This window comes from Antechinus flavipes, chromosome 4 (genome assembly GCF_016432865.1).
Source record: "Antechinus flavipes isolate AdamAnt ecotype Samford, QLD, Australia chromosome 4, AdamAnt_v2, whole genome shotgun sequence".
NCBI classification, from domain to species: domain Eukaryota; kingdom Metazoa; phylum Chordata; class Mammalia; order Dasyuromorphia; family Dasyuridae; genus Antechinus; species Antechinus flavipes.
The window spans coordinates 456937175-456963336 of NC_067401.1; the positions used below are offsets into that span (position 1 = coordinate 456937175).

General features: G+C 44.1%; 1 protein-coding gene and 1 long non-coding RNA gene across 2 annotated transcripts in view; both read left to right on the top strand.

The window, feature by feature from the left end:
• Nucleotides 1–1557: 1557 nt before the first annotated feature.
• LRRC40 (leucine rich repeat containing 40) overlaps nucleotides 1558–26162 on the top strand; it is a 58360-nt gene continuing 33755 nt past the window's right edge. The window contains exons 1-4 of the mRNA XM_051999435.1: nucleotides 1558–1745; nucleotides 20694–20875; nucleotides 21692–21765; nucleotides 25801–25930. Coding sequence (XP_051855395.1) covers nucleotides 1604–1745; nucleotides 20694–20875; nucleotides 21692–21765; nucleotides 25801–25930 — 528 coding nt within the window. The 5' untranslated portion in view covers nucleotides 1558–1603. The remainder of the gene's footprint in view (nucleotides 1746–20693; nucleotides 20876–21691; nucleotides 21766–25800; nucleotides 25931–26162) is intronic.
• Nucleotides 1880–8654, top strand: LOC127563167 (uncharacterized). Its single transcript, XR_007953909.1, has 2 exons — nucleotides 1880–3429; nucleotides 7894–8654. It is a non-coding gene; the product is annotated as an uncharacterized LOC127563167 (long non-coding RNA).

The following is a 26162-nucleotide window of genomic DNA, read 5'->3' on the forward strand; positions in this document are numbered from 1 at the left end:
ATTAGTTTAGGGAACAGTCACACAGCTCCACCTCACCACTCCCAAAGGGAAGCCCAAACCAGGAAAATGCTCGCTGGGAAATGCTTAACAAAGTTAAGTACAATAGAGAGCGAAATGACATCTTTAAAAGCCCCAGGGATCTAGGTGTTGCCTCCCTGTCCCCAGGCCTCATTTGGGATCGACACTGGATTAGGAAGATAAGCAAAGGTGAGAGGGCAGAGACCCAAAGAAGCGGACCAAGAGTATAGCGCGCAAACCTGGAAGCCAAAGCAGGTTTCCAGGTAACGGTCACTTCAAGTCCCCAAGTGTGACAGCTCTCGGACTTGGCCCAAGGGCAGAGCTGCGTGCCCACCTCCGGACCCGCTTCCCGAGTGAAACATCCCTTTACAAGTCAAGCCCGTCACCCCCTCCAAAAAACGCCGAATTTACCCCTCTCTCAACCCAAGAGCGGCGCACCGTATCCCCGGGGACAGAGGCCGCTCCCGGCGCATCCGCCAGGGTTCGCACCCGGCTCTTCCGGCTCCGGACACGGTCCCTGCTGCGTTCGCGGAAAGGCCGCGTCAAGGAGGGGGGCGCTAACTTCCCGCGGGGCACCCAATCAGCTCGGGCCGCGGCGGCAGGGTCTGTCCCGGCGTCCCTACACCCAACCCAGGAGGCGCTACGTAAATGCAGGCCGAACCCACGGTGCTAAATAAGTGCACAGCCCCGGAGGCTTTCTCTCTGGGATCCGAGTCGGGGCAGACCGAGAAAGGCCATTCCTACGGGGGATAAAACCCAGGCCGCCCGCGCGGAAACGACCAGCCCAAGGTCACTAGGCAGGTGATACGCGGTAATGGGTAATAACCCAAGCTAAGCCCGCGCTGGCCTCACACCCTCGGCCCGGCGCTGTGCCCGCCCCCGGGCTTCTCTGGCCTCGGGCTCCTCGGCGACTTCCGAGGCCAAACCGCGGGCTGGGCCCGAGCGGAGAAAGGGAGCGGGGGGGCTGGCTCATCCTACCGGGCTCACAAGCCCAGGCCCGGGGGCTCCTTGGTGCGGTTTGCGGCCTGCGGCCTGTGCGCTCCGCGGGGCCTTCTTTACCGATGGGCCGCCCCCGCTGCCCGTCGTCCGTCGCCTTCTCTCCGGCCCCGGCCTCCCACAGACCCAGAAACCCCGTCCTCCGCCAGACCCTGTCCCCAGCTAACGCTGAGGAAGCCCGGGCGGGTCCTGGCCGCCAGCTTACCTGAGGCGGACGCTGGCTCTGAAGAACACGCAGTCAGTCCCGGCGCTTCTCCAGAATCCTCCTTCCTGCCTCCCTTAGGGGCCCAGACGCCGCTAGCGACGTCACAGGCGCGCCAGCCTTTACGTCACCGCGTACACCACGTCCAGGTCCGACGTCGGCGTGACTCTCCTCCCCTCGCGCGCGGCTGGCCGGGGCGGGGCGCGCTGCTTATTCGTCACAGGGCTGGCGGGGCGGTGCCTTGGGAGAGAAGCGGGGAGGACCACGGCGCGCCGCTTGGACGTCACGGGGCAGACAGGTCTGAGGCGACGTTCCGCAGGGCGCGGCGCGGTGTTTATGCGTCACAGGGTGGGTGGGGCGACTTGGGACCTAGGCGGGAGAGGCAACATGTCTAGGTTGAAGAGACCGGTGATGGGCTCGGGCTTCCGCCACGAAAAAGGCGACAGCAGCGCCGGCATCCCGCAGGGGCTGCTGAAAGCGGCGCGGAAGAGTGGCCAGCTCAATCTGTCGGGCCGGGAGCTGAGCGAAGGTAAGAGCGGGGCCTGCGGCCGTTGGCTCCCGAGCCGGGCGAGACCGGGACCCGCCCACCAACTCCCAGCCCGCCCGGCCCGGCGGGAGGCTCTGGCGCGTTGCTTAAGGGGCCTTGGTAGCTGCTGCGCCCCCAGCCTCGGAACCCCGCCTCGGCCGGGGGGCCGCCCTCTGGCCGGACCCAGGAAGCGTTCCTTAGGCGCCTGCTGAAGTCCTGGGGCCGCCTCGGGGGCGGGGTCCTGCTCCCTGGGTGGAACGCATTCTGCCCCATTTCTGAAGCTTGCTGTGTTCCAGGCCCGACTTGGCCCTTTTTGGGGGGGGGGTCGTGGTTCGACAGGACATCCCGGCCCTCGAGGCCGGTACTGGGAGTCCTGGGTCTGGCCTGCTCCCCCTTTCCCCATCCCCTCTTCCAGGAGTCCTCGGTGCAGCCCCCCCTCCAGTCCTCAGTCCGGGCTGCGAGGGCCCCCTGCCCCTTGGTAGGGACCCCGGGAGGTGAGATGGCAGGCAGCTCCGCGGGCGGCTCCCTCCCTTAAGCAGGCTAAGGAATGACTACTTGGCTTTCGGAAAGGCTGCGGGGCCCTCCAGTGACAGCTCGCCTCGGTCTCCGCCTCCGTGGAGCGGCCCGACTAGGATGCCTCCCCCCAGGTTTCCTTCTGATTCTGCCTCTCCAGGAAGCCTGGACTAAGGGGGCAACGCGGGCTGTGAAGTCGGGGAGCGCTCCTGAGAGTGGGTGAGGCCTCCCAGGCCAGCCTAGGAGGTCTGGAAGTGGCCCCTCCACCGCTCCTCCACCTGCTGCCTGTCCGAGAACCGTCTGGCCCCACACCTCGGAGACCTCTCGGCAGGTCTGCCTCAGCCGCAGAAATCCACCTTGGCTGCCGCCTCTCCTGTTTCATCTCCAGCCACACAATGAACACATCTTCCTGTTGAAGTCGGAGAGGGACCCCACAAGCTTGGGGGTTACAGACCAGTGTTGTGAGGTGTCTCAAAAGAAGTTGCAGGCTTGAACCCATATTCAAGTCAAGGGGCAAAGTTTATTGTAACTGTCACTGCCAATTGAAGCAGTCTAAATTCCAAGAGAAGTTAGGCTGGAGCCTGGAGAGACCCATTTATCCAGTTCATGTTGTTGATATGCTAATTTTAGGGCCTAGAGGTAGAACCCAGGAGTGATCTCAAGATCTTGGTTATCTTTGACCAATAGACAAGAATGGTGTAGGACTGTTCTAAGGCCAGAAGACTTAAGTCACTGACAGACACTTTGTTAGAACAATCGTCTTAGCATCACTAATATATCTTTCCTAAAGTCTAAGGGAAGAAAGGTTATTATATTCCTAGGTCAGAGGACTTTTATAATCATTGACAGAAGAGTAGCATTCTTAGATCAGAGTGCCTCAGAAGATTTAGAATTACTGACAGAAGCCCCCTAAGGTCAGGGGACCTTAAAATTACTGCTGTCTCCCCTAGAGGCTGTATTACATCATTTCCCCTCTCAAGCAGTTGCCCCTCAAATTCATTTGGGACAAAGGGATGGAGAGCTCATCTTCTGGAGTTGCTTCATGCTGATAAGGCTTGTAGAGCTGTCCCAGCCTGGTGGAGTCCACACTGAGGAGGGAAGACATGTAAAGATGGCGGTGGCAGCATTCAGAGGGATGTTGAGTGTCAGAATCAGTGAGCCGATGGTATTCAGGGTAAGCAAATAGTTGGAAGTTCATAGCTTGAAGTCTGGAGGAAACAGATCTGCCAGTAGGAAAGTTAGTTCTCAGGAGGTTATGAAGAAGCTTCAAGGGAGGAGGTGGAGGAGCTTTATGAGCGAGTTTGCCAGAATAACTTTGGAATGAATATCCTACAGTTATGTGGGTAAGAGAGCCTTTCCTGCAAGATAACAGGGGAGAGGTTAAAGTTATTCCACAATGCATCAGGTTTCATACGTGGGCTGCCTTGGGGGGATGCACACCCAACAATCCCGAATGCCCCCTTGCCCATGGAGCTCTGTAGCCTAAGTTGTTATCTCCCCACTGGCGGGAGCCCACAGAGTGACGTCAAGAGAGCTGGAGAGGGAAGAGTAGGAGCAAAGCTCTCATCCTTGGAGTGTTGTTAAAGGTGCACCTGGAAAAAGTGGAAAACAAGAAAAAAAGCTAGAGTGAGGGAGAGGACACAGATAATTTCACCCTTCTCTATCCAGTGTGTTTCCAGGAGTCCTGCAGAAGAGTACTTTCAGGTCCTCTATAAGTTCACAGGAATATTGAGGAATGACAAAAATAACAAGAGTAGCTCTTTCATCTAGAAAGAAGTTCAGCTGGAGGAAGCCTTTGAGTTTGACTGAAGTTGGAGTAGTTAGAATGACCTTATATGGTCCTTCCTAATGGGAGATTCTTCACCCAATTCTCTGGAGTCTCCAGACATAGTTTAGTAAGGACTGGCTTGAGGGTGTGATTCATTTTCTCTCCTTTCCCAGAAGACTGAGGCCACCAGGCAGGGTAAAGATAAATAGTTTTTTGGTGTTTTTTTTTTTTTTTTCTGAGACAATTGGATTTAAGTGACTTGCCCAGAATCACATAGCCAGGAAGTGTTAAGAGTCTGAGGCCAGATTTAAACTCAGGTCCTCCTGACTTCAGGGCGGGTGCTTCATTCACTATACCCTAAACTAAACCCTAAATAATCTTAAGTGGGCTTGATCTCGTTTAGCAAAGATATCTGAGCCTTTTCAGAATTACAAGGAAAGGCTTTTACCAATTAATAAAGGTGTCAACAAAAACCAAAAGCAGTTTGATGCCCCTTGAGAGAAGGTATATGTGTAAAATCTGTCAGTCCTCTCCAAATATGTACCTCTTCTCTAGGCTTCAGGTGAGGCAGTGGGGGTGGGGAGGCGGGGTTAACAGTTTTTTTCAGAATTTACTTAGGCACAAACTGGGCAGACCTAACAGATGTTTGTTTCTCCTAGCTTGTGAACAGTGAAGATAAGTTTCACAAGGGACTGGAGACCACTTTTTCCCAAGCAGGTGGCTTGCTGTAGATTAAAAAGAAATTTCTACTGACTTCCCTCTGGGATTAGAGGCCTGAGGGTGTTTGAAATCCCTCAGAAGGGAAAAGGGTGTACCCCTTTATTTAGCAAAGGGCGTGTTCTGTAAGTGTCAGGGAGCTAGGGAATTAAAGATTCCATGGTCAGGGACAACTGGGCAGCAGCACAGGTAGCTAACTTTGCAAGCCTGTTCCCCTTGTCCTGAAGTGAATCAATTACTCAATTGAACTGATGACTTTCAATTACTTAAGAGAATCTCTCTTCTGGTATCCTTTATAAAACATAACAGAAACCTCTGGGTCCGTGGACAGCTTGCCATAATTGTTTTGCTGTCAAAAATCCCCTTTCCATCTGCGAGCATACAAAACATGTTAGAGTCAGTATAGATGTTTCCTCTTATTCTTCCCCAATTATTAGAAAGGTTGTGGCAGCTAGCTCTAAGGCAGGAGGGTCACCCCCAAAAAAAATTTTTTTGAGAAGTTAGCAAGAGGTCTGGGAAAGAGTTCCAGTGACTCTAGTTGAATCAAGTCCCCTAGGACCTGGCCCCGCCTTCCATCAATGTACAGTGTAAAAGCCTTTAGGTAGGGCCAAGGTCTGGGCAAGAGCTGAGTTTAGCTTTCAGGGTCTTAAAACCTTGGCCTGATCAGGACCTCCTTTTGAGGGAATTGTGTCAGAGCCTGGAATAGAATCATAGAGGGGCTTGGCAATAACTAAAATTAGTTATAAAATCCAGCCTTGCCCAGGAAAGTACACAACAGTTCAGGGAGTGATTATAAAATTCACAGGCAATATGGGCCTTTATAGCCTACAAAGAAACTTTATAATGGGGGGGGGGGCAGGGGAACAGAAGTTAGGGGTTTGTATGGCTGTAGCCAGAGAAGTGGGACCACAGATCAAGATATCCTCTACATACTGGAAAGTCAGGGCCTGTCCAAATATGTGGGGGCTGTCACGGAAGCCCTGAGCTACCTCAATGTTAGGAACATAATTGTCCATGTTAATTGGTAGGGGTTATGTTTCCCTGGATTTGTGCCTTCAAAAGCAAAAAAAGATTGTAAATCTTTTACGCAATAGTATGCAAAAGAAAACATCTTTAAGATCTAAGGTAAAAAACCTTGTGTCCCCTGGGATACTTGTATTGGGCTCATGACTTGTACTGACCATTTGTTCTAATTATAGAAATTTACTATAAGACGAAAAAGCAGGCACGTGATTATAATAGCATCAAAACAGGTCTTTCAGGCTTCAGCCTGAGAGCACACACATGTTGGGATAAAGTATCCTTAGATCTATTTGACAACTGATTATGCAGTAATAATCCACCTCCTAGCCAGACTCTGGAATAATCAGATGAGAAACTAAGAAACAAAATTGAGAAACTGAGTCGAAAAGAACCCACCTTAAGCAGAGGCCAAGATTGTCTTTCCAACTCTTGCCCAGATAAGTCGTCCACTTAGACATTTCAGGAAGGCATTCAAGTAACTTGGGTTATTGACTTAATGATCAGGCAATCAAATTTAAAACTCAAAAGAGTATCAGTTACAATCCCAAGAGATTTTATCTCAAATAGCAAATTCTACTAATCTCATTTTAGGGCTAGATACTTTTTTTCTTTTAAAGTTTGCCAGGACTTAGCCACATGAGATTTTTGTTTAACATGTTTTATATTTTTAAGCTTATCTTGCTGCAAAGGATCAATCATTATACAAGCTTATAGATTCTCAGTAAATACATTCCTTATTATTTAGAAACTATAAATCCTAATTTTAGGTCAGTATGGTGGCAAAAACTCCAAATAATTAATTAGCAATTTTAAAGTTTTCCTAAGTAATAACCAAATAATCTTAGTTGTAATTTCTATTCCCTTAAGTAAGTTTCTCTTTTGTTTTAGGGAGAAAATAAGGCAATTCTTAAAATTGAGATAGAATAAATTGACAACTTTAGTTAATGGGGTTCCCTAGATCCTGATTATATGTTTTGGAGAGACTGAATTCCCATTTAGTTATATTCTAATTCACGCAAATCATTTTTCTTTTATGACCCAGGAAAAGGATTAAGGTGCCAGTTTTTACTGACAGGGCCCTTGGAATTCTGATTCTAGATAACTTAAAAGCAGTCTGTTTGTAGCCAGAGTTTTTAAAGTAATAGCAAACTGCTTTTCTGTTTTCCCAAAGTTCCCAAACTCTTCTGTTAACACTATAAGTGCAAATAGATTACAATATACATATCTCTTTTGTGGGCTTTAATTAGAGCTCCTTTAAAATTACTTTTATTATCATATTAAACAAATTTCCAAATTATCTTACACACACAGAAATCATTTATCTGGTCACATCTAAAAAACCCATAAAATTATCAAATATGAAGCAATTATATTCAATAAAACAGTTAACACTCATATAACATGTTTTATGTTAAACACTTGCAATCATGTGATCTTCACAACAATAATTATTTCTTTTTACAAATCAGAAAACTGGGCAGAGATAAAATAATTTGCTATAAATTACATAGTTAATGCATTCTACAACTGAAACAGAGAATGGTGGGCTTACCAAATGCAGAGGCTGACTGCCTTTCTCACCTCACACTGCCATGCTGGGTGGTGCCGGGGATACCCAGATCCATCCCAGGCAGTTCTAGACAGAAGTTTCTGAAAGCTGGAGTGACTGGGGCCAGGGTCTCCCTTTGATGGTAGTTTCAAGTGCCAGGGCTCAGGGAATGCTGACCATGGAGCATGACCCCTCACTCTATCTCCATTCCCTCTAGCTGGGATGGGGAGGTGTTGGGCAAGGTTGTATGGGGTCCCCATGGCTGCTTCCCCTATTTCTAGAGATAAGGCAGAATTTGAGTTTCTCTACAGTACTTTTAGCATTCTCTTTTTTTAATCTGATCTGAGATGAAAGGAGTTAGCAAACAGGGACTTGGGCTATATTGATCTTGTTAGCAAGCCCCACAACTGAGACACACTCAGGACTACTCCAGGGAGTGGAGTGGAGAAGATTCCTTAAAACCTTCTGGGGTACTTTCCCAAAGTAGCAGAATGGGATTTTGGATAAGATAGGAGTCAAGGAAGGATTAGCAAAAAGTCGCTTTTTACCTAGTGTGTTTTTTCTTTTTCCTTTTCTTTCAGAATGGGGTTCATTCCTGGAATTATCCTCAGTGTTTCGGGAATTTTTCTTGCAGTCTTACAATGACTAATTGCCAAACTTCTTAATCATTGCTCTCAAAACTTTGAGAATCTGCTAAGATGTTGTTTCAATTTGAATTAGCTAACATTTTTTGTATGGCCCCCAGCTTGGCCAAAGCTGAAGTTCACAGAAAAAAGTTAGACTTTTCAAGAAATCTTCCCAGCATTCTAACTATAGCTGGTTGCATTTTAAATCTTTTCAAGTAACAAAATCTTGCTCACAGAACAAACATGACACAGATATGCAGACACAGACAAAATGACGTGAAAGAGTGATGCGGGTGAACTCTGCAAAAATGATGTCCCCTTTAATCTGTAAAATAATCACTGAAACTGTGTCCCCTTTGATCTGCAAAAGAAGAAAGATTCGGGGTCTCCTAGGCTCCAGAGAGACTGGGAGAAGGCACATTTTCCAGACAGAGATAATCAGCATCTTCAATTGGAAACCTCGGGCAAATCACCCCCCCCATTGATCTTTTTGGGTCTTTTTGGATCTTAGGAAACTCTAAATTCTGGGGAAAATCTTCAAAGTAATTTCATTCTTTTGGAAGATTCTGGTCTGATAATCAGTTCAAACTGTCCCCAGATTTGCTCATAAAATAGGTTTCAAAGTCAACCTGTTCTTTGCAAATTTCTTCGTTAAGAAATTTGCCCACTAAGAGAGAGCTTCTTACTGAAAAAAATAAAGCTTCCCTTTTGCCACATTTGGGGTTCGCAAATTCTTTTGCATTTGGACCTGTGTCTCCGAGCAGAGAGGGGATCTCTCTTATTCCTATATGTAGAGGGCCAGAATTTTGGAAAAGTATATTTGAAGCAAGGATACTTATAACAGGGTGTTTACTCAGGGTGATTGATGGGATAATGGTTCTCTAGTTTACATATAGTTAGTACTTAGTATGGTGATGTAATGGTTCTACAGTTGGCACATGCTCAGTGGCTGTAGTGATGTAATTTTATTAAGGTATATAAGGGCTGAGAGAACCTGAAATAAAGAGACTCAAGTATATGTATGTGCTGGAGCTCGGACTCGGACTCAGACTGCAGACTGCAGACTCCATTCTTGACCATCCTCTTTGGGGCTAGTCCAGACATTACACCTCTGCATCATCAAGGGGACCTTAAAATTATTGCTGTTTCCCCTAAAGGCTATATTGCATCATTTTTGCTCCTTATTCTTTGCTAAATTCCCTTGGAACTTAGCCCTCCATCAACAGTGTAATAAATCTTTGCTCCTTAAATGGAACACAGTTCTTTTGCCATGGCCCAACACCAACCTGAGGACCCCAATATTGTTGGGGTATCATCCGCCTCAACAGTTTCATAGAAGTGCTGAAGTTAGAAATGTGATGATGAGGGGTGGAGGATTGAGTAGATACTTAGAAGGAGCAGGAAGTGCAGGGATTCTCCTTTCACCTAGTCACCACCAACCATGATTGTGGCCCTCATCACCTTTTACCTGTGGACTCTTGCAGTAGCTTCCTAAGTGGTCTCCTTGCCTCAGATCTTCACATCCCAAGCCTGTCTCCACCCTTGGCAAAATGATTTTCCAAAAGGACATTTGAGTGGGGACACTCTTGCAGGCAAACTTCAGTGGCTCTTGCATACTTTTAGGATTAACTGTAGGCTTTCTTTGACATTGGAAGCCTCACAAAGTGGCTCCAGCCTATCTGTTCAGTCTTATTGTGTGGTACTTCCTTCCATGTGTTCTCTTTCCCAGTTTTTTTTTTTCACATTCAAACATTTCCCACTTGCTCTTTCCTGATCATTTCTGTGACTGACCTGACCCCCTGGGTTAGAATTCTCTCCCTCCTCACACCTCAGCCTAGTTTCCCTCAACTACTTAACTCAAACATTTCCAGCCTTAAGTTTCTTGCAAAGATAATGAGGGTTCTTTGAAGAGCTTTGAGGCCTTAGTTTATTTTCTGGCACTTGTAAAGTAGCTGATTAGGAGAAATTGAAAAGGAGAAAGGGAATGAGAGGAAGCAAGTGCTCCAGGAGTGGGAAGCAATAGGTGAAATGTAATGCTCTAGGAAGGAATGGGATTGTAGAACTCTAGTTATAAGCATTTGAATTCTCCTGGAGGACCATCTCTTCCTTTGAGACTGTCTCTGAGAGGGAGAGAAGAGGAAGGATGAAGAAAGACAGACTTTGTTATGTAGGAAAGCTCCTGTGACTTATGACCTTTATTTTAATGAATGAGGGGATAACTTGTTCTCTTCTTTCAGGGATCTCAAAGAGTCAGACATGACTGAAAAACAGTAGATTTGGACTTGTACTTTAAGAAAATCACTTTGGTGGTTAAATATAGGCTAAATTTGAGTGGGGAGAGGCTTGCAGCAGACAGACCCACTTATAGCTCATTGCAGTACAATTGCATGTTATAGAAATATTACAAAGATGAAATCACATCACATTTTTCAACAGCTGGACTGTGAGCGACGGAGAGTGAAGAATCCAGGAGGACTCAGTTTTTGAACTTGAAATATGGGGAAGAAGGTAGTTACCCCCCATTGTAATAAAGAAGTTATGTGTGGGGCATGGGATGGGGGTGGGGGAGGTGTTACAGGTGAGAGAATGGGTTCTTTTCTGGAAGTCTTGATGTTTCCTAAATTTCTATCCAATTCAAAATGTCTGAAAGGCATTTCTGCAAAGAGTTTTGGGCCAGATAGATAAGGATTTGGGAATCATCAGCGTAGAAATAATGTGTGGGACAACTATGATTCCCCAAACCAAAGTAACATCAGAGACTCTAGGATAGAAAAGCAAAAAGGATTTATTACATCTTGCCAGAAAGGACAAACAAGGCGTTGTCAGTAAAGGACTGCAAAACTGCAGAACACAAGATTACATGGACCCTAATTGAAAGCCCCCACTCCTCCCCTGACTTTTTCTCCCATTGTCTGGGGGAATCCAGGTTTATAGATTTCCTAAAGAATACTATTAAATAACAAACTCTTTACCCATTAAGTATTTAATGGAGGGAATTTTTTTTTTTTTAATGTAAGATAATGGAACACCTGCAGCTTTTAACTATTGCTCAACTTGTTATTGCCCTATTGTCACAATTAGGGCATAAGTCAAGGCCCGTTCTTTTGAGAGGTCTTCACTCAGTTTATCCCATTCATAGTAATTAAACACATTGTTGTCCTTTGTTCTCATAGAGGACCAGAATGATCTCACTATGTAAGAGTTGAGATATAGTATATCCCACTGTCGCTGATCACACCAATATGAGCTCAGAGTGCTCTGCCACAGGTTGGGCACAGATAATCCATATGAACATTTGGGATAGCTTCTCTAATTGTGCACATCTCAAGTTTCTTATGGGCTAATTCTTTGCTCATAGAGCACAGCATCTTCTCTGATGAAGGTACACGGCACTGAGCAGACCTGTGCCATTATCTCCCATGCCATACAATTGATTCTAAAGTTCTTAAGAGAGACCTTGAGAGCGCACTTGTGTTACTTTTTCTGATCACTTTGTGAGCACTTGTCCTGTATGAGTTCTCCATAAAATGATTTTTTGAGGGGGGCAAGTGTCCATTTGGCATTTGAACAGTGTAGCCAGCCCAGTGGAGTTGTGCTCTCTGCAGTAGAGTTGAAATGCTCAGCAGTTTAGTTTGAGAAAGAGTCTCAGTATCTGGCACCTTATCCTGCCAGCTGACCTTCAGGATCTTCCTAAGACAATTCAAATGGAAGCCACTTAATTTGCTGGCATGGCACTGGTAGACTGTTCAGGTTTCACAAGCATACAACAATGAGGTCAGCCCAGCAGCCCCATACACCTTTAGAAGACCTTTAGTTTTCTCCCACACTTTCCTTAGAGTCCTCCCAGACACTGAGCTACATCTGGTAATGCGTGTGTCAGTCTCATTATTAGTGTGGACATCCCTGGAAAGTATACTGCCAAAATAAGTGAACTTATCCAAAGTAAATTTTAAAAAACATACATAGGACTATTGACATCACCAAATAAAGGATTGTGCAGGGAGAAAAGAAGTGAGACACTTGTGGTTAGAGGATGTGATCTGGAGGAGGATCCAGCATACCTTGAGAAGTGTGAGTTAGAGAAGTGAGAAGACAATCAGGAGGGAAGGTGACCTGAGCAGCAACAGAGAATAAAGTATTAAAGTCAAGAAGGTGATCAGTGGAGTCTAAGGGTGAAGAAAGGACAAGGAGAATAAAGCCTGAGAAAAGGCCAATGGATTTGCAGCCCACAGGTCATCAGTAACTTTGGGAAGAGCAGTTTCAGTGGAATGGAAAGAGCAAAATCAGTGAAAAAAGCTTACTTCTGACTCTCAAGGCATTTTGTTTTTCCCCAGTCAAAATTAGTTGTCTCTATTTCCATGATGGGGTAGATATGGTAGGGACCCAGAACATAACCTTTTTAGCAAATATGCATAGTCAGCATATCAATTCTTGCTTGATTATGTCCAAAAAAATAATGTGTACCAGGAGCCTGTTACTTCCCTATCCTGAGGTTGGGAACATTCTCCCTCAGTATTTTGGTCATGGTCTTGATCAGAGTTTTTATGTCATTGGTATTTTTGCATAAATTATTTTTGCATTGCTCACTTCCCTCTGCTTTAATTCCTACAAGTGTCCTCAGTGAAGTCAGCAGGCATTAAGTGCTTACTATACTCCTCTCAAAATCACATTGAATCCCAAGTCTGCCATACAAGTCAATAAGATAATAAGCATTTATTAAGCACTTTTTATGTCCCAGGTGCCTTCCTGAGTGCTAGGGGTACAAAGAGAGGTAAAAACAATCCCTCTTTTCAAGTACCTCATGCTCTGGTGGCAGTAAAGGGATTGACCATAAATGAGCAACTTTGTACAGATAAGCTGCGTATAGAACAGATGAAGATACTCTCAAAGGGAAGGCACTGGGAAAGGCTTCTTCTAAAAGGGGTATCTTAGCTGAGATTTGGAAAAAGCCAGGGATCTTTTCTCTGTCTGTACAACAGGCTTTATCCTAACTGTCCCTTTCATCATTATTTTAAAAATATCTCATTATATTCAAATCACATAATATGTTCACTTATTCCCCAGTCAATGTTCATTCCTTTAATTTCTGATTATCTGCTACTCCAAGAAGAAGGAAGGAAGGGAACAAGCATGTCATATTTAAGTGCCTAATTATGACACTACTGGATACTAATCTGTCACACTGATGAAGCTCTGTATTTCTTAACTAGTATGACATTGTTTTGGTGACTGCTGCTTAGTAATTTCATTTGAGATCTGTATTGGTAGGTCCCCTTTCTTTATACTTTTTTCATCATTTTCCTTGAGATCCTTGACTTTTTCATTTCTCGGGATGGCAGTTTGGAGGGTCTGAACTCCTTATGAATAGAAATCCTTCCTTCTTTCAGTACCTCTTCTCACTGTGTGTGACAAAACCACCAGCTCAAATAAATCAAGGACAGTTCTCAAGACTAAAGCAGAAAGGGACTTTATTATGATCTTGCGAGAAAGGGTGTCTCCCTTCCCACAAGCAGTTGGGCAAGGAGAGGCAAGGCCCAGTTACCAGACAAAAATATTGTAGAGGCCCAGGTTCTAACACTCCCGACAGGCTGGATCTTTGCCCTCATTAGCCACGACAAATGACCTCATATTCTAAGTCATAGATGAGGAAAAACTTTCAACCCAACCACATCTTTAGGATTACTGAGTTACCTTATATGGGAGATTCAATGCCAAGGTGGCCCCAATTTAGTCTCACAAAGAAAAGGTCCTACTCCTTGTAAACCATGGGATTTCTGGCCCTGGGACCCCGCCGGCCCTCACTCACTCTTTAGAACCATGTCTCCAACTGGTGAGACAGCTTTCACAGTTCACTTCATTCATCAGCAAATAAGGGTCCTCTCCAAAGTCAAATCCTTGGCTGTCCTTGTCCCTTTATGAGCTCTCACTCAGAAGTCTGATTACCTTCCTCAGTTTTAATCATCTTTATGTAGCTGTCACTTAAACCCACCTTTCACTCTAAGATCTCATTTCTAGATCTGCACCTATTTGACCGGCAGACAGAGCCCAGATGGCCTGGTTCCAGAGCACTGCCTCCCTGACCTTACCTCAGGAGGTCCAAACTGTGGTTTGGTCCCCAGTAAGGCGAGGAGGAGCTCAGGTTCATTGATCTTCTCCAAATTGTGTGGCCAGATTGTTCATGGGCCGATGTCCAGATTCTGTAGGCACCTCTATTACCCTGGAGCCCAAGGCCTCATTGGGCAGTTGTGGACATTGAGGCCCAGGGAGGTTCAATGATTTGCCAAATGTTATCACTTGGGATTTGATATGAAAATATCTCTAGCAACCATTTTATGGTAGCAAAATACTGGAAACAAAGTAGATGCTCATGGATTGAGGAGTGGATACAATATAGACCATTGCTAGGTCATGAGAAATGATCGGTGTGAAAGGTTAGAAAAGTAGAGCAAGACATGTGAGCTGATGCAAAATGAAGTAAGCGGGATAAGGGAAAATTACTGATTCTGTTAAAGTAAATGCAAAGAACACTGACAGAAATAGAAATTAGATGTTGTAGGTTTAACCCCAGAGAAGACAGAAAACACATCTTCTTTGTAAAGTCCGGACTAGCTCCCTGGAGGCCTCAGAATCAGCCAGAGTCAGGATAAGCAAAAGCCCTTGGTCTTTAGGGGGAGAAATGAAGGAGATGGATAAAACTGCCAGGAGTTTTGCCAAGGATCCTACCTTGATTCTAGAGTCCAGCATCTCCAGGAATCTCCACACTTTTCTCCTCTTCCTCCTGAGGCCAAGTGAAGTTCTCTCTCCACCCCCTAATCCTTACCTACAATTCTCTTAACCCCAAGCATTGAGCCAGCATTTACTGGGAGAAGAGAAATTCTAACATATGCTGAGAGTATTGTCCAATAAGTAATTAGCCTTAAGTGCTCGGCTATCTGATTCTAGCACAGCTTTTAAGAGTTTCAGCCCTTTACATTCTTTTCTTTCTAAGTGGGAGATGATGATCAGTAGTTAATAAATATTTATTTAAGTACCTACCATGTGCCAGGTGGGTATGAAATATTGCTTCTATTGTCGGACTTGGTTGCTGCATTAGATAGTTTTGCTAAACTTCCCCCCCCCCCCCCTTTTAAAAATGTGTTAAATGGTATGTGACTCACTGACTAGAATCTACCTGCCAGAGCACTTTTCCTGAAACACAAATCTGTACTCAAAAGCTTCAGTGGCCCCCGAGGAGCGCCAGGATCAGATATTACATGCTGGCTCTGCCATTTCCAACCCTTTATAGCCTGCCTCCAGTCTACCTTTCCAGTCTAAGATCCACCCTCAGTGGCTGACTTGCTGTTCCTCCCAGCTCTTGGTTTGCTTCTCATGTCTGAAGGACTCTTCTTTTTTTCCCCAGTTTCCAGCTGCCCTGGACTCCTGCAAGGCTCAGCTCACACCCCCTCTTTCAGTAGGTGGTTTTATTCTTTGCCCCCAAGCATTAGTGGGAGCACCAGAAAAGCTGCTGGCCCATATTTTTTGCCTATAAATCCTCAGTGCTTTGCACACAATAAAGACTAAATGCTGCTTTACTTTACTTGGAAGTCATGTAAAAAGAAGATAACATTAAAAAAAAAAGTTAAAGAACTGAATTGATCTTTGCGCACTCATAACTTACCTATTTCTAGTTGTCAACGTCCGACCATAGTTACTCATCTGAGTGTTCACTGGGGTTACTGGCTGGCATCAGTGGCGATCCCGAAAATTTGCAGAAGAACTTGGTATGGGCATATCTTTTACACTTTATGCTAATTGAAGCAAACTTTGGTGTGTGAGATGTCTTCCTGAAGAGTTGTGCTTAAATTAAATTTCAGTTAAAAGTACTGGGAAACAGATTTGAGAATATTGCAAAGAAGAATATTTTATTGATTAGACTAAAAGGATGGGACCCTGGGGAGGTTTTGAATTAGCTGCTTTGGGGGAGGGCAGGGAACCCAGATAGCACCTGGTTGGGAAATCCTTGAAGGGATTCAGGCCACGCCCCTCTTGGCTTCCCTCTTGCTACTCCTCTCTTCCCACTCCCCTCTAGCCCTCATTGGAAGGTGGAGCTACATTTAAGGAGGGGTCTCACCACAGGTGGATCCTCATTTCCCACCTTGCTGTGCTAATTACGACTCCTGACCTTTCCACCCCAGTCATTACCTTCCCTTTTTCCCCCAATTTTCACCTGCTTTTTATCTGCCCCATTAACTTCTCAAGGACATGGATGTATGTGTTCGCTCTCTTGTGTCCCCAGCACGGCCATGTGAGTAGGAAGGAATATTTTAAAAGTCTTGAAAGGTGGGAAGAGGCCAGATTAGGAAGAGAAGAAAGTGCCAAGCAAGGCTCCATAGTTGGTTCTAGAAATAATAGGGAGCCACCAGAATTTAGCAAGGAGTGGCAAGGTCAGTCCTGTGTGTGATAGTAGTTGGGGAGCTTTTGGTGAGGCTGTTAGCTCTACATGCCCGGGCCACTCTCTTTAGTGACTTGGATGATGTTTTCTGGTCCCATCTCCTGCACTCCCATTAGGGGATAGTCCCATGTGTACCTCCCTAAGCTCCTTTTTCTCCCCCCAGGCACAAACAGCCTGTCAGCCCTGGATCCTGCTGTTGCCCACATATGGGCCACCTTCATGGGCAAGAATTCTGAAATCCCCTGTTCTGCCCATCTTCTCTCTGCCATCCTTGGTAACCCTGTTCCTAATCTGCATTGTGAAGTCTGATCTTCTCAGTGCTCTCCCAGGCCATCTCTTCAATGGTAGCCATTCCCCAGAGTCAGTTCAACTCTGTCCTGTCTCTGGAATCCCCAGCCCCCTCCTCACATCTCCACTTAAGCCTAGCCAAGATTGATAACTTGCACCACATCATCTTTACACCTACACAGACGCTTCTGAGTGAGGGTGGAGAAAGTCACACAGCTGTTCTAACTGGGGCCATGACAGATTTATGTTATGTAACCTTAAGGAAACAATCCCACCATATATACACCATCCTCATCAGCTCTTCCATTCTGCACAGCAGCTCTTCCAAACCTTCTTGGCAGTCGTGTGCAGTTTTAGGATACTCACTCGGTAGGAAAGACCACAGTTGGCATGGGAACGGGGAGGCAGGCCCAAGTTAAGAAAGGCCAAAGAAGGTGGAAGTGAAGTGGGACACTAAGGCAGGTGGTGTGGGGACAAGGGTTGGGAAAGAGGTAGAGGGCATCCCTCATAACCCGGAATTAAAGTTGGGAATGCTCAGCAGCTTGATCAGATGGTGATAGAGGGGAGCAGGAATTGGAAGTCTCATTTTTACCAACTCCTCTGCTCCCTGGGGATTGGTTCATGAACATATCCAAATCGTCTCAAACTTATGGATACAGCTTGAAAGTCTTCATCCCAACGTTAGCAGCAGCTTTTGGATGTTCTGCTGGTCTGGAGCTGTGAAGAGCTGGATTTTGTCTGGAACTCGCCTATCACAGAAGCAGACCTTTAACAAGCCGCCCATAAGTGGTTTCCCCCGATTAGGCACATAGTACTGGAATCCAGTTTGGGTTACTATATGATGTAATTTGTAAATTATGCTCTGGAAGCCCTCTTCGGTATTATTTCTTCATGGCTTCCAGGCTGTCCTTTGCAGTTGAATTTCCTGCTAAAACTTCCTAGATTGACTAGAAGGGGAATAGGTAGTCAGGGAGACCAGAATAAAATACCCTTTAAATGCAATTCTAGTCCCTCCTTAAACCTCCCACTCTCTCAGCTGAGAAACTTGGCTCATATTTTATGGAAAAAGATTAAAGCCTCTTCTCCTCTCTTCCTTACCTCCAATCACTCAAAGTCCTCCTGCCACTGTGTGGCTCTTCACTTGTCACCCGTGGTGACATGGCCTTACTGCTCACCAAGGCCAATGCTTCTTCCTACACAAGTGATCCCTTTCCATCCCATCTTTTCCAACAGGCTGCCTGACCCCTTTCTCTGTGAACCCCCACTCCTTCACTTATATTCAGTCTCTCTTCTGGCTCAATTCCTACTGCCTACTACCACGCCCATGTCTCCCCTATCCTGAAATAACCCTCACTTCCCTCCTTCTGTCCCTGCTAAATATCATCCCGTCTCCTGCCTTTTGTAGCTAAACTTGCAAAGGCTGTGTGCAGTCGGCAATTTGACTTTTTCTCATTCTCTCTTAATCCCTTATAATCTGGCTTCATTCCACCATAACTGTTCTCTCCGAACTTAGTGATCTCTTACTTGCCAAATCCCATGGCCTTTTTCTCATTCTTGAGGACTCATTCTGCAGTCTTTGCTCCATTTTAGTTTTTTTGGGGAGGCACCACTCTGTCCTGGTTTCCTCCTGTCTATCTGACTGGGCCTTCTCTTGCTTTCCTCTCTTTAAGGAACCCTCCTCCAGAGCATGCTCCCTAACTGCAGATGTTCCTCTGAGACCTCTTTTCTCCTGCCTCTGTACTACTTCATTTGGCGATTTTATAAACTACTATGGATTTAATTACCATCTCTATGCTAATGATTCTCTAGTTTACCTTTCCTGTCCTGTTCCCTGCTGACTTGCAGCCTTGCATCTCCAACTGCCTTTCAGATGTCTTGAATTGGATGTTCAGTAGACATATTTAGCACGTCAAAACATGGCTCCTTCTCTTTCCCCAGAATTCTCCTCCACTCTTAACTCCTCTAGCCTCCCAGTCTTCAGGCTTGCAGCTCAGGAGTCTTCACTGTTTCTCATCCCCATATCCAAGCTGTTGCCAAGGCCTGCCAATGTTACCATTGTAGAATGTCCTGAAGATGCCCCCTCCTCTGCTCTGACTCTGCTCCTTCCCACTACAAGCCCTCATTGCCTTAGTCCTGTACTACTGCCCTCGCTGCTGGAGGCGGGGTGAGGTCTGCCTGCCTTGGTGTCTTCCCACTAAAGTGATTTTCCTAAAACAGCTCCAGTGATGTTTTCCCGTTGCTCAAACCCTGGTGGCTCCCTGTTGCTTTTCTAGGCTCAAATATAAAGTGCTCTGTTTAGCATTCAAAGGCCTTCCTAACCTGCCCTCTCTTGTCTTCCCAGTCTTCCATTTTATATCCCTCCATGTATTCTTCGATCTAGTGGCACTGACTTCACTATTCCAGGAAGAATCTCATCTTTTGGCTCTGGGTATTCTCTCTGGCTGTACACATGCCTCTTATTCTCCCTCCTCTTCTTTGTCGACCTCCTTGGTTTCCCTTAATTCCCAACCAAAATCCCACCTTCTCCTGGGAACCCCTCTTACTTCTGGCCCTTGCCAAAATCTTCTTATTTCTTCTTTTTCTTATATTTGGCTCGCTTTTATATATGTGTATTTTCATATTGTCTCCCAGATTAGATTGTGAACTCCTTGAGGGGAGAAGCTATCTTTTGCCTCTTTTTGTATCCTCAGATGCCTGATGCATAGTAGGTGTTAACTTTTTGTTATTGATTGATTTCAGTGAAGTGCTGAGGGCTCGGACCTGGTTGAAGGCCATGTGAGATAGAAATGAAAATATTTGGCGACATATTGGGTATACGAGTAAATAAAAAGTCCAATATGAGAAATTTAATATTTCAGACGGTAACATGAGAGTTATGGGGCTGGGATGGAGATGAGTGAATGGGGAATGTTAAGTGTCAGAAGGAAGTTTTCAGAAATTCTCAATCATAAGGATTGGGAAAATTGGAGGTGAGAATTTGTTAGCCAGAGGATACAGAGGTACCATCTGGCCGCAGCTCTCATCATCATAGGGTAATGGTATCAGAAAGCGTGGTCACTTCATTCTTTCTCAAATAAAAGGGAAAAAGAAAAGACTGAGCCTGTGTTTGTGATCAGTAAATAACTAGTAACTAACGGACCATATTCAATTGTTTATTTCTGTTATCTCAGGATGGTAGGGGATGGTGCATAGTTGGGTGATAGGCAGTATCTGAAATGTTTCTTGGTAGGTCTGGTTTCCAGGTCCTAATCCTAGATAAGATCCTATTGGCAAGATGGTTCAGTAATAATTTTAATAATAATAATATCATATGAGTTGTATATATCTTAGGTTACATAATCATGTTATAAAATATAATAATAATAATAATAGTGGCCAGAATTTGTGTAACACTTTAAGATTTTCAAAGCCCTTCATACTGTTTTTTTCACTCTTGCTGTTTTCTCTTAGAGGCATAGAATCATATAAAAAACTAGGAAATATGTTTAGAGAAATCTAGGCCATCTTTCCTCATTTTATATATTAGTAGTAGAAAAGAAATAATCATCAGAAAGGGGAAATGACAACTCATAGTCTTACAATAACCAGTCTTTGTCCTGAGGGTTTAAACTCAGCTCCTTGGGCTTCAAATCCATTATTTTTTTCCAGTATCAAAGCTTCTAAAACCATGGGTTGAGACTCCATATAAGGTTGTAACTGAATGTTGAGATCATGAAATTCTGATTTATTGGTAGGAAGTGCTTAATTTGTATATCTATCTTATATACCTGGAGTCATGTAAAAATTTCTTGAGTGAAAAGGGATCATGAATGGAAAGAGTTTACAAAACCCTATGTTATATAATATTTCCTGTGTACTCCTAATCTTACTTTTTTTTTTAATTTAGAAAAAAAAATTTAAAAATCTAGAAATAGGTTTGAAAGAATTTTTGATTGACATCGTATTAACTTTTGATATCCATTTTCACAAACATTAGTATTAATGGAATGTAGTAATGTAATCACATTTTTTTCCTTCTCATTTTGGGGGAAAATAGTTCCTCAGACAGTCTGGCGAATAAATTTGGACGTCCCCGAGGAAGCAAAACAGAATCATTCCTTCAATGCTTCTGAACGATGGTGGGAACAGATAGATTTGACTAAACTTATCATATCCAACAATAAACTTCAATCACTTTCAGATGACCTCAGACTTTTGCCTGCACTGACAATACTTGATGTAAGTTGATTGACTATCCTTGATTGAAATAGATATTGTAAAGAGAAAACACATCTCCACTTAGATCTTGACAGTTCCGTAGGAAAGAAATGGTTTTCATTTCCTGTCAGCAGAATGGAAGAAGCAAATGTCAGGTTAAATTAAAGTTCTGCATTTTAAACAAGGTGGAACCTCACCGCTTACTGTGATTTCATGGATAGGCTTTCTTCCTTAGCAGTCCAAACTATGGCTCATTCCCATCTTTTCATATACTTGGTTATGCTTGTCCTTGACCCTTCTATCATGATAATAGAGACTTCCTTTTAGAAATGGTAATTATACAGTAATTCCAGAAATAAAGGTTTTATCATTATATGCTTTGGTCTGGATTTATTTTCATACAACTTAATATTATTTTCAGACATCTATACATGATCCGTTTGAAATTTAGAATTTAAGTTTTGAAACATGACCGAAAAATATTTTCATTTTTGCTCTGGTCTTAAATTAAGATATTGGACCTTAATTTAACTTAACTGAATTGCATTGTTCTTTCTCAGAGCAGCTTTTGAATTTTGAAATGTCCTGTTTTCAAGCTCATTGAATCAGTAAGAGTATCAGCCTATTCTTTTCCTTGTATAATTATACTATCTATAATTCAGCCTTCACATATGATTTCTGACCAATAACCTCTTTTACTGGTAATAACATGAGAAGAGAACTGAGGGACTCGGGTTGAAAAGTGTGAGAAGAGGAAGTGGTGGGGACATTGTGGGGGGGTGAGGGTGGGAAAAGGAACAAACCCTGTTTGTGACTGAATCTGCTAATTTGTTTTAGATGCACGATAATCTGCTGACATCCCTTCCTTGCGCCATAGGTGAGCTGGAAAATCTTCAGAAGCTTAATGTCAGGTAAAGCCATACTGCCATTTTTAATTTTGATGTTGTTGGGAAGAATTTGAAATCATTTATTAATTTTCTGAGATTAAAAAAAAAGAGGACAAAGGAGGGGGAAGTATAGTGAAAACAGGGCTGGTGGTCACCTGAGGAAGATCTAGAGTCTGTCCCTAGCCACTTGGGGTTCTGAGCATGGAAAAGGCCTTAGCCTTTCATTTTCTGGTTAACTTTCCAAAATGGGAAGTTGTAGATACATTGACCATCATCAGGATGGAGTTGCACACTGTGTTCCCTTTGTGCATGAAATCATAGGTCCAGCGTGGAGAAAAAAAATCTATATGTGTACACATGTAAGTATATAGAGAGACATAAACAGACAAAACAAAGGGAGCCTGGGTTTATTGTCTGCTTCTGCTTCTGCTTAATATCTCTGTGATTTGGGGCAGTACTTCTTAATAACAGTTTTCCATTTCAGATTCCTCCTCCGTAAGTGTAAGGTGTTGAAGTGGTTGATCTCTGAGACCCTTGCCAGGTTTAAATCTTTGATCCTATGAAATCATGTTATTCAATTAATCAATTTATTGATTAAGAACAAATTTACATTTAGTAAGTACTGCTTACTTTTTGATAGTTACTCTAAAACCAAAAATGATAATAATTTGGTGACATTTATGTGGGGCTATAACAATTTCAGTTTTGAAAATCAAAGATTAATTTTTCCCCATTATTCAAATTACCAAAATTTTTTCTTGGCTGATTATAAATTTAACACCAACATGAAGATGAGTTTACTGTTGCTAAACTTTTATTTGGATATTGCTTTTAGTTTGGTTGAATACTAAATTCACTGACCATAATTTAATTAATGTCCTGGTCTGATTTGATTTTGTTTAGACATCTTAAGTTCCTTTTCAAATATTCACAATATCCTTTTTATTCTGTTTCTCACTATTACTTCCCTTTTAGCCCCTTATTCCTTTTCTTCTATTCAAGTCTTTAGTGTAATTCCTCTTTGGGCAATTCATTCAAGAAATTCATTCGTTTATTTGTCTGTTTTAGAGGAGATGGAAAATGTAGATAAGATTCCTTCCCATGTGGAATAAATCCTCTCTGAGGAAGACTAAATCATAAGCCTCTATTAAGTGTTTGCTATGTGATTAGCGCCAGGCAAAGTGCTTGGGACGCTAAGAAAAAACGTGGCTTCTGTCCTCAAGGACTTCACATTCTCACTGTAGAGACACTATAGAATAAATGCACATACAAAATGTGTGCAGTATAAAAAGAAAGTCATCTCTAGCTGAGCAGGGAGCTAGGGGAGATTTCTTGTGGAAGGTGAGATCTGAGCTGAGAAAGAAGAAGGCCCAACATGCTATGTGTGAGAACCATCTGGAAGGTCAAGGATGTGGAGAGAAGTAAAGAGGAAGGGGACAGTGGAAGGGGGTTGTGAAGGCTTTGGAACAGCAAAGAACATTTTCTGTTTGGTCCTGGAGGCAGGAATGCCCCTAGACCAAAGTGGAGGGTTAGTTTACGGTGATTTGACCTGCACTTTAGAATCCCTTTGGTACCTGGAGAGAGGGGAGAGATCTGAGGCAGACATCCCTCTATCCCCCGACCCCCTGTGGCTTTTGCAGTAATTGAGGTGTGAGATCACCAGAGTCTGTAGCAGGAGGGAGGAAATGTCAGGGGAGAAGGGCATGGATGGAGCAGATGTTGTGAAAATACAAACCACCCCTTGGTTAGGAGCCAGCACATGTTGGGGAGAGGGAAGGAAGCATTTGGGCTCCCTGAGTGGAAAGGGAAAGGGCTAGGGCCACCTTCTCAGGTGAGGGAGGGAAAGTGTAGGGAAGCTTTCCCCTTCAAGTGAGCGAGGGAAAGCGCAGGGAAGCTTTCCTCTTCAGGTGAAGGAGGGAAAGTTTTCAGTCAGTGCTTTCAGCATCTCCATAGTCCTCAGCTCAGCTCAGCAAGGGAGGGGGTATTGTTGGAGATTCGAGGGGAGAGCTGCCAGGGCGAGTGGGACAGCAGGCGAGGGCCGTATTCAGGGATGGCCTTGACCCATTGAGGGTCATCTTGTGATGGTCAGCCATGCTTTGCCAACCTCTTCCAGCTCTGTTAGGCAACCTTGAGTTGGAGGGCAATTCCACAGCTTTAATCTTAGAGGATGAATGCCGAGTCATCAGAGGAGATCCCGGGAAAGAGAATGCTCTCGGTCAGTGAGTGGCTCAGTGTCCTTGGAATGTGGGCATTCAGCAGGTTCGCAGGGGCTGGGATGGTCAGCACCTACTCATGGGGCAGAGGCTTTCTGGGGCACATCCTGCCTGGAAGGGAGCAAGAGGGATTAAAGTAGATTCCCAAATGTAAGAGTATTATGGGCCAGATCTCTGAACTTGAAACAAAGGATTCTTACAAAGTACTGAGTGGAATTGTCCCTGTTCTGGTGCCAACATGTAATATTCTCTCTAAAATGTAATGTTTTCTGTTGAGGTTTTCTTGGGGTCTCTGGAGGGATCCTTCTTTTCAGTTCAGTAATCACCACAAGTGCCAGGGGTTAAAGTCCAAATCCTTTATTGTCTCCTTCAAAATCCTATCTCCTTCAATTGGGGTTTGGCTAGTTTTCTTGGGGCCTTTCGGAGTCTTGGTTTCAATGGAGAAGCGAAGGAGGAGAGCCTGCCACCACGGTGGTGTGAGATGGAAGGAATCTGTCTGAGTCCAAGGGCTTGTACTCCACCCTTCAGCCTCCAGCCTTCTGTCCGCTTGTCTCTGAATCTCCCTGGCTGAGGCTTCTAGCTTATAAGCCCCACACTGAGTACAAACCAATCATTACATCACTAGGAAACCATTATTTGTTGTAGGATTAAATCAGTGCTAAACTAGATTTAACCATTGTCTCCTCAATTCTACTCAGTACCTTGTTTAAGTTCTGGCCCATAACATCTCCTTGTAGGATTAAATCAATCATACTGAACCATGCGAAATTAGATAACTATTGTCTCTATCAATTCCACTGACTTAGTACCTTGTAAGAATCCTTTGTTTCCAGTTCAGAGTTCTGGCCCCTAACATCAAAGGTCTTAAATGTGGAGCAGCAGAGTTTGAACTTGCTCTGAGGAGTAGGGAGCAGAGGAGAGAGGGCCATCCTAAGTTCTCTGCTCAAGAAAATTCATTCTGACCCAAGTTGGAAGGACTTGCCAGGGTCCTAGTCGGAGTCTGAGGCAGGATGCCTCTCTCTGTGCTTCCCTCAGTGGAAGGAGAGGGGTTGGGTGTAAAAGATTTTAAGCCAGGGGAGTTGGCAGGACTTGGGCATTTATTGAATATGATTGGTGAGGGAGAGAGAAGAGTTGGAAGGAAAATGACCATTGGAAAGATGGGGAGATGGCAGAGCCACTGGCAGGAATGGTCAGGGCTGAAGGAGAGCCGGGCTTAGATTCTGTCTGCTCCACAGGCTCTCTTCTTTCTCGTTCATCTTTCTCCTAGTGGGAGCCCAGGCTTTTCCTTCATGCATTTGGCTTTTAGGAAATTAGATTTTTTTGGCCTTTTCTTTGATCTCTTGCCTCTGGGCCTTTGTTAGAATAGTTCTTCCTTTTATTCCAAGCTCTTCTGGAGTTGCCATGTCCTCCTTGAAGCCTCGCCTAAAACAGTCATTTGGTTCCGGAGGATCTGCCATAAGAGGTAGAGCTGGAATGATAGGAGGGTGAGGAGACAAAGAACCTGAGCATTTGCTAGAATTCTGTTAATCAGATAGTTGTACACTTTAGATTATATATTTTTTAAAAAGCAATACTCCTTTAGTTTATGTAATTAAGAGTTAATGACAAAGGCTATCAAAAGATAGTTCACTAATTACTTTTGTGAAAGAATTTCCTTCATCTCCTTTAAAATGTCCAAAAGGTCACTTATTATTACCCTTTTTATGTGCATAGTGTTGTGAAAGAAAATAGAATTACTTTTAAAATAAAAATAAAGTTTTAATAGGGTCATATAATTGGCTAACAAAAGCTACACAATTTTACTATATTTTCAGATGTTTTAGCATTTATTTTTCTCTCTCCTTAGTCATAACAAGCTGAAAACACTACCTCAAGAACTTACAAAACTAAGAAACCTGAAGGGCCTGTTTCTGCAGTACAATGAACTGACTTGTGTTCCTGAAGGATTTGGACAGTTGGACAAATTAGAGGATTTAGTAAGTTGTGCTTTCGTAATCCCGACGCGTTTTTTACTTGAAACACTATTGATCAGCTTTTTAGTGTCCTGAAGAATAGGAGTCTTTGATCCTCCTTTCAACGAAAGCCCACAACCTCCTTCATCATCTTTTTTTTCAACCAGGGTTAAGAGCCTTCTAGCTGCTAGATGAGACAGAGGAGGAATAATTGGGAGAAAAGAAGACCAATAGACTCACAAAAGCCAATTTGAGT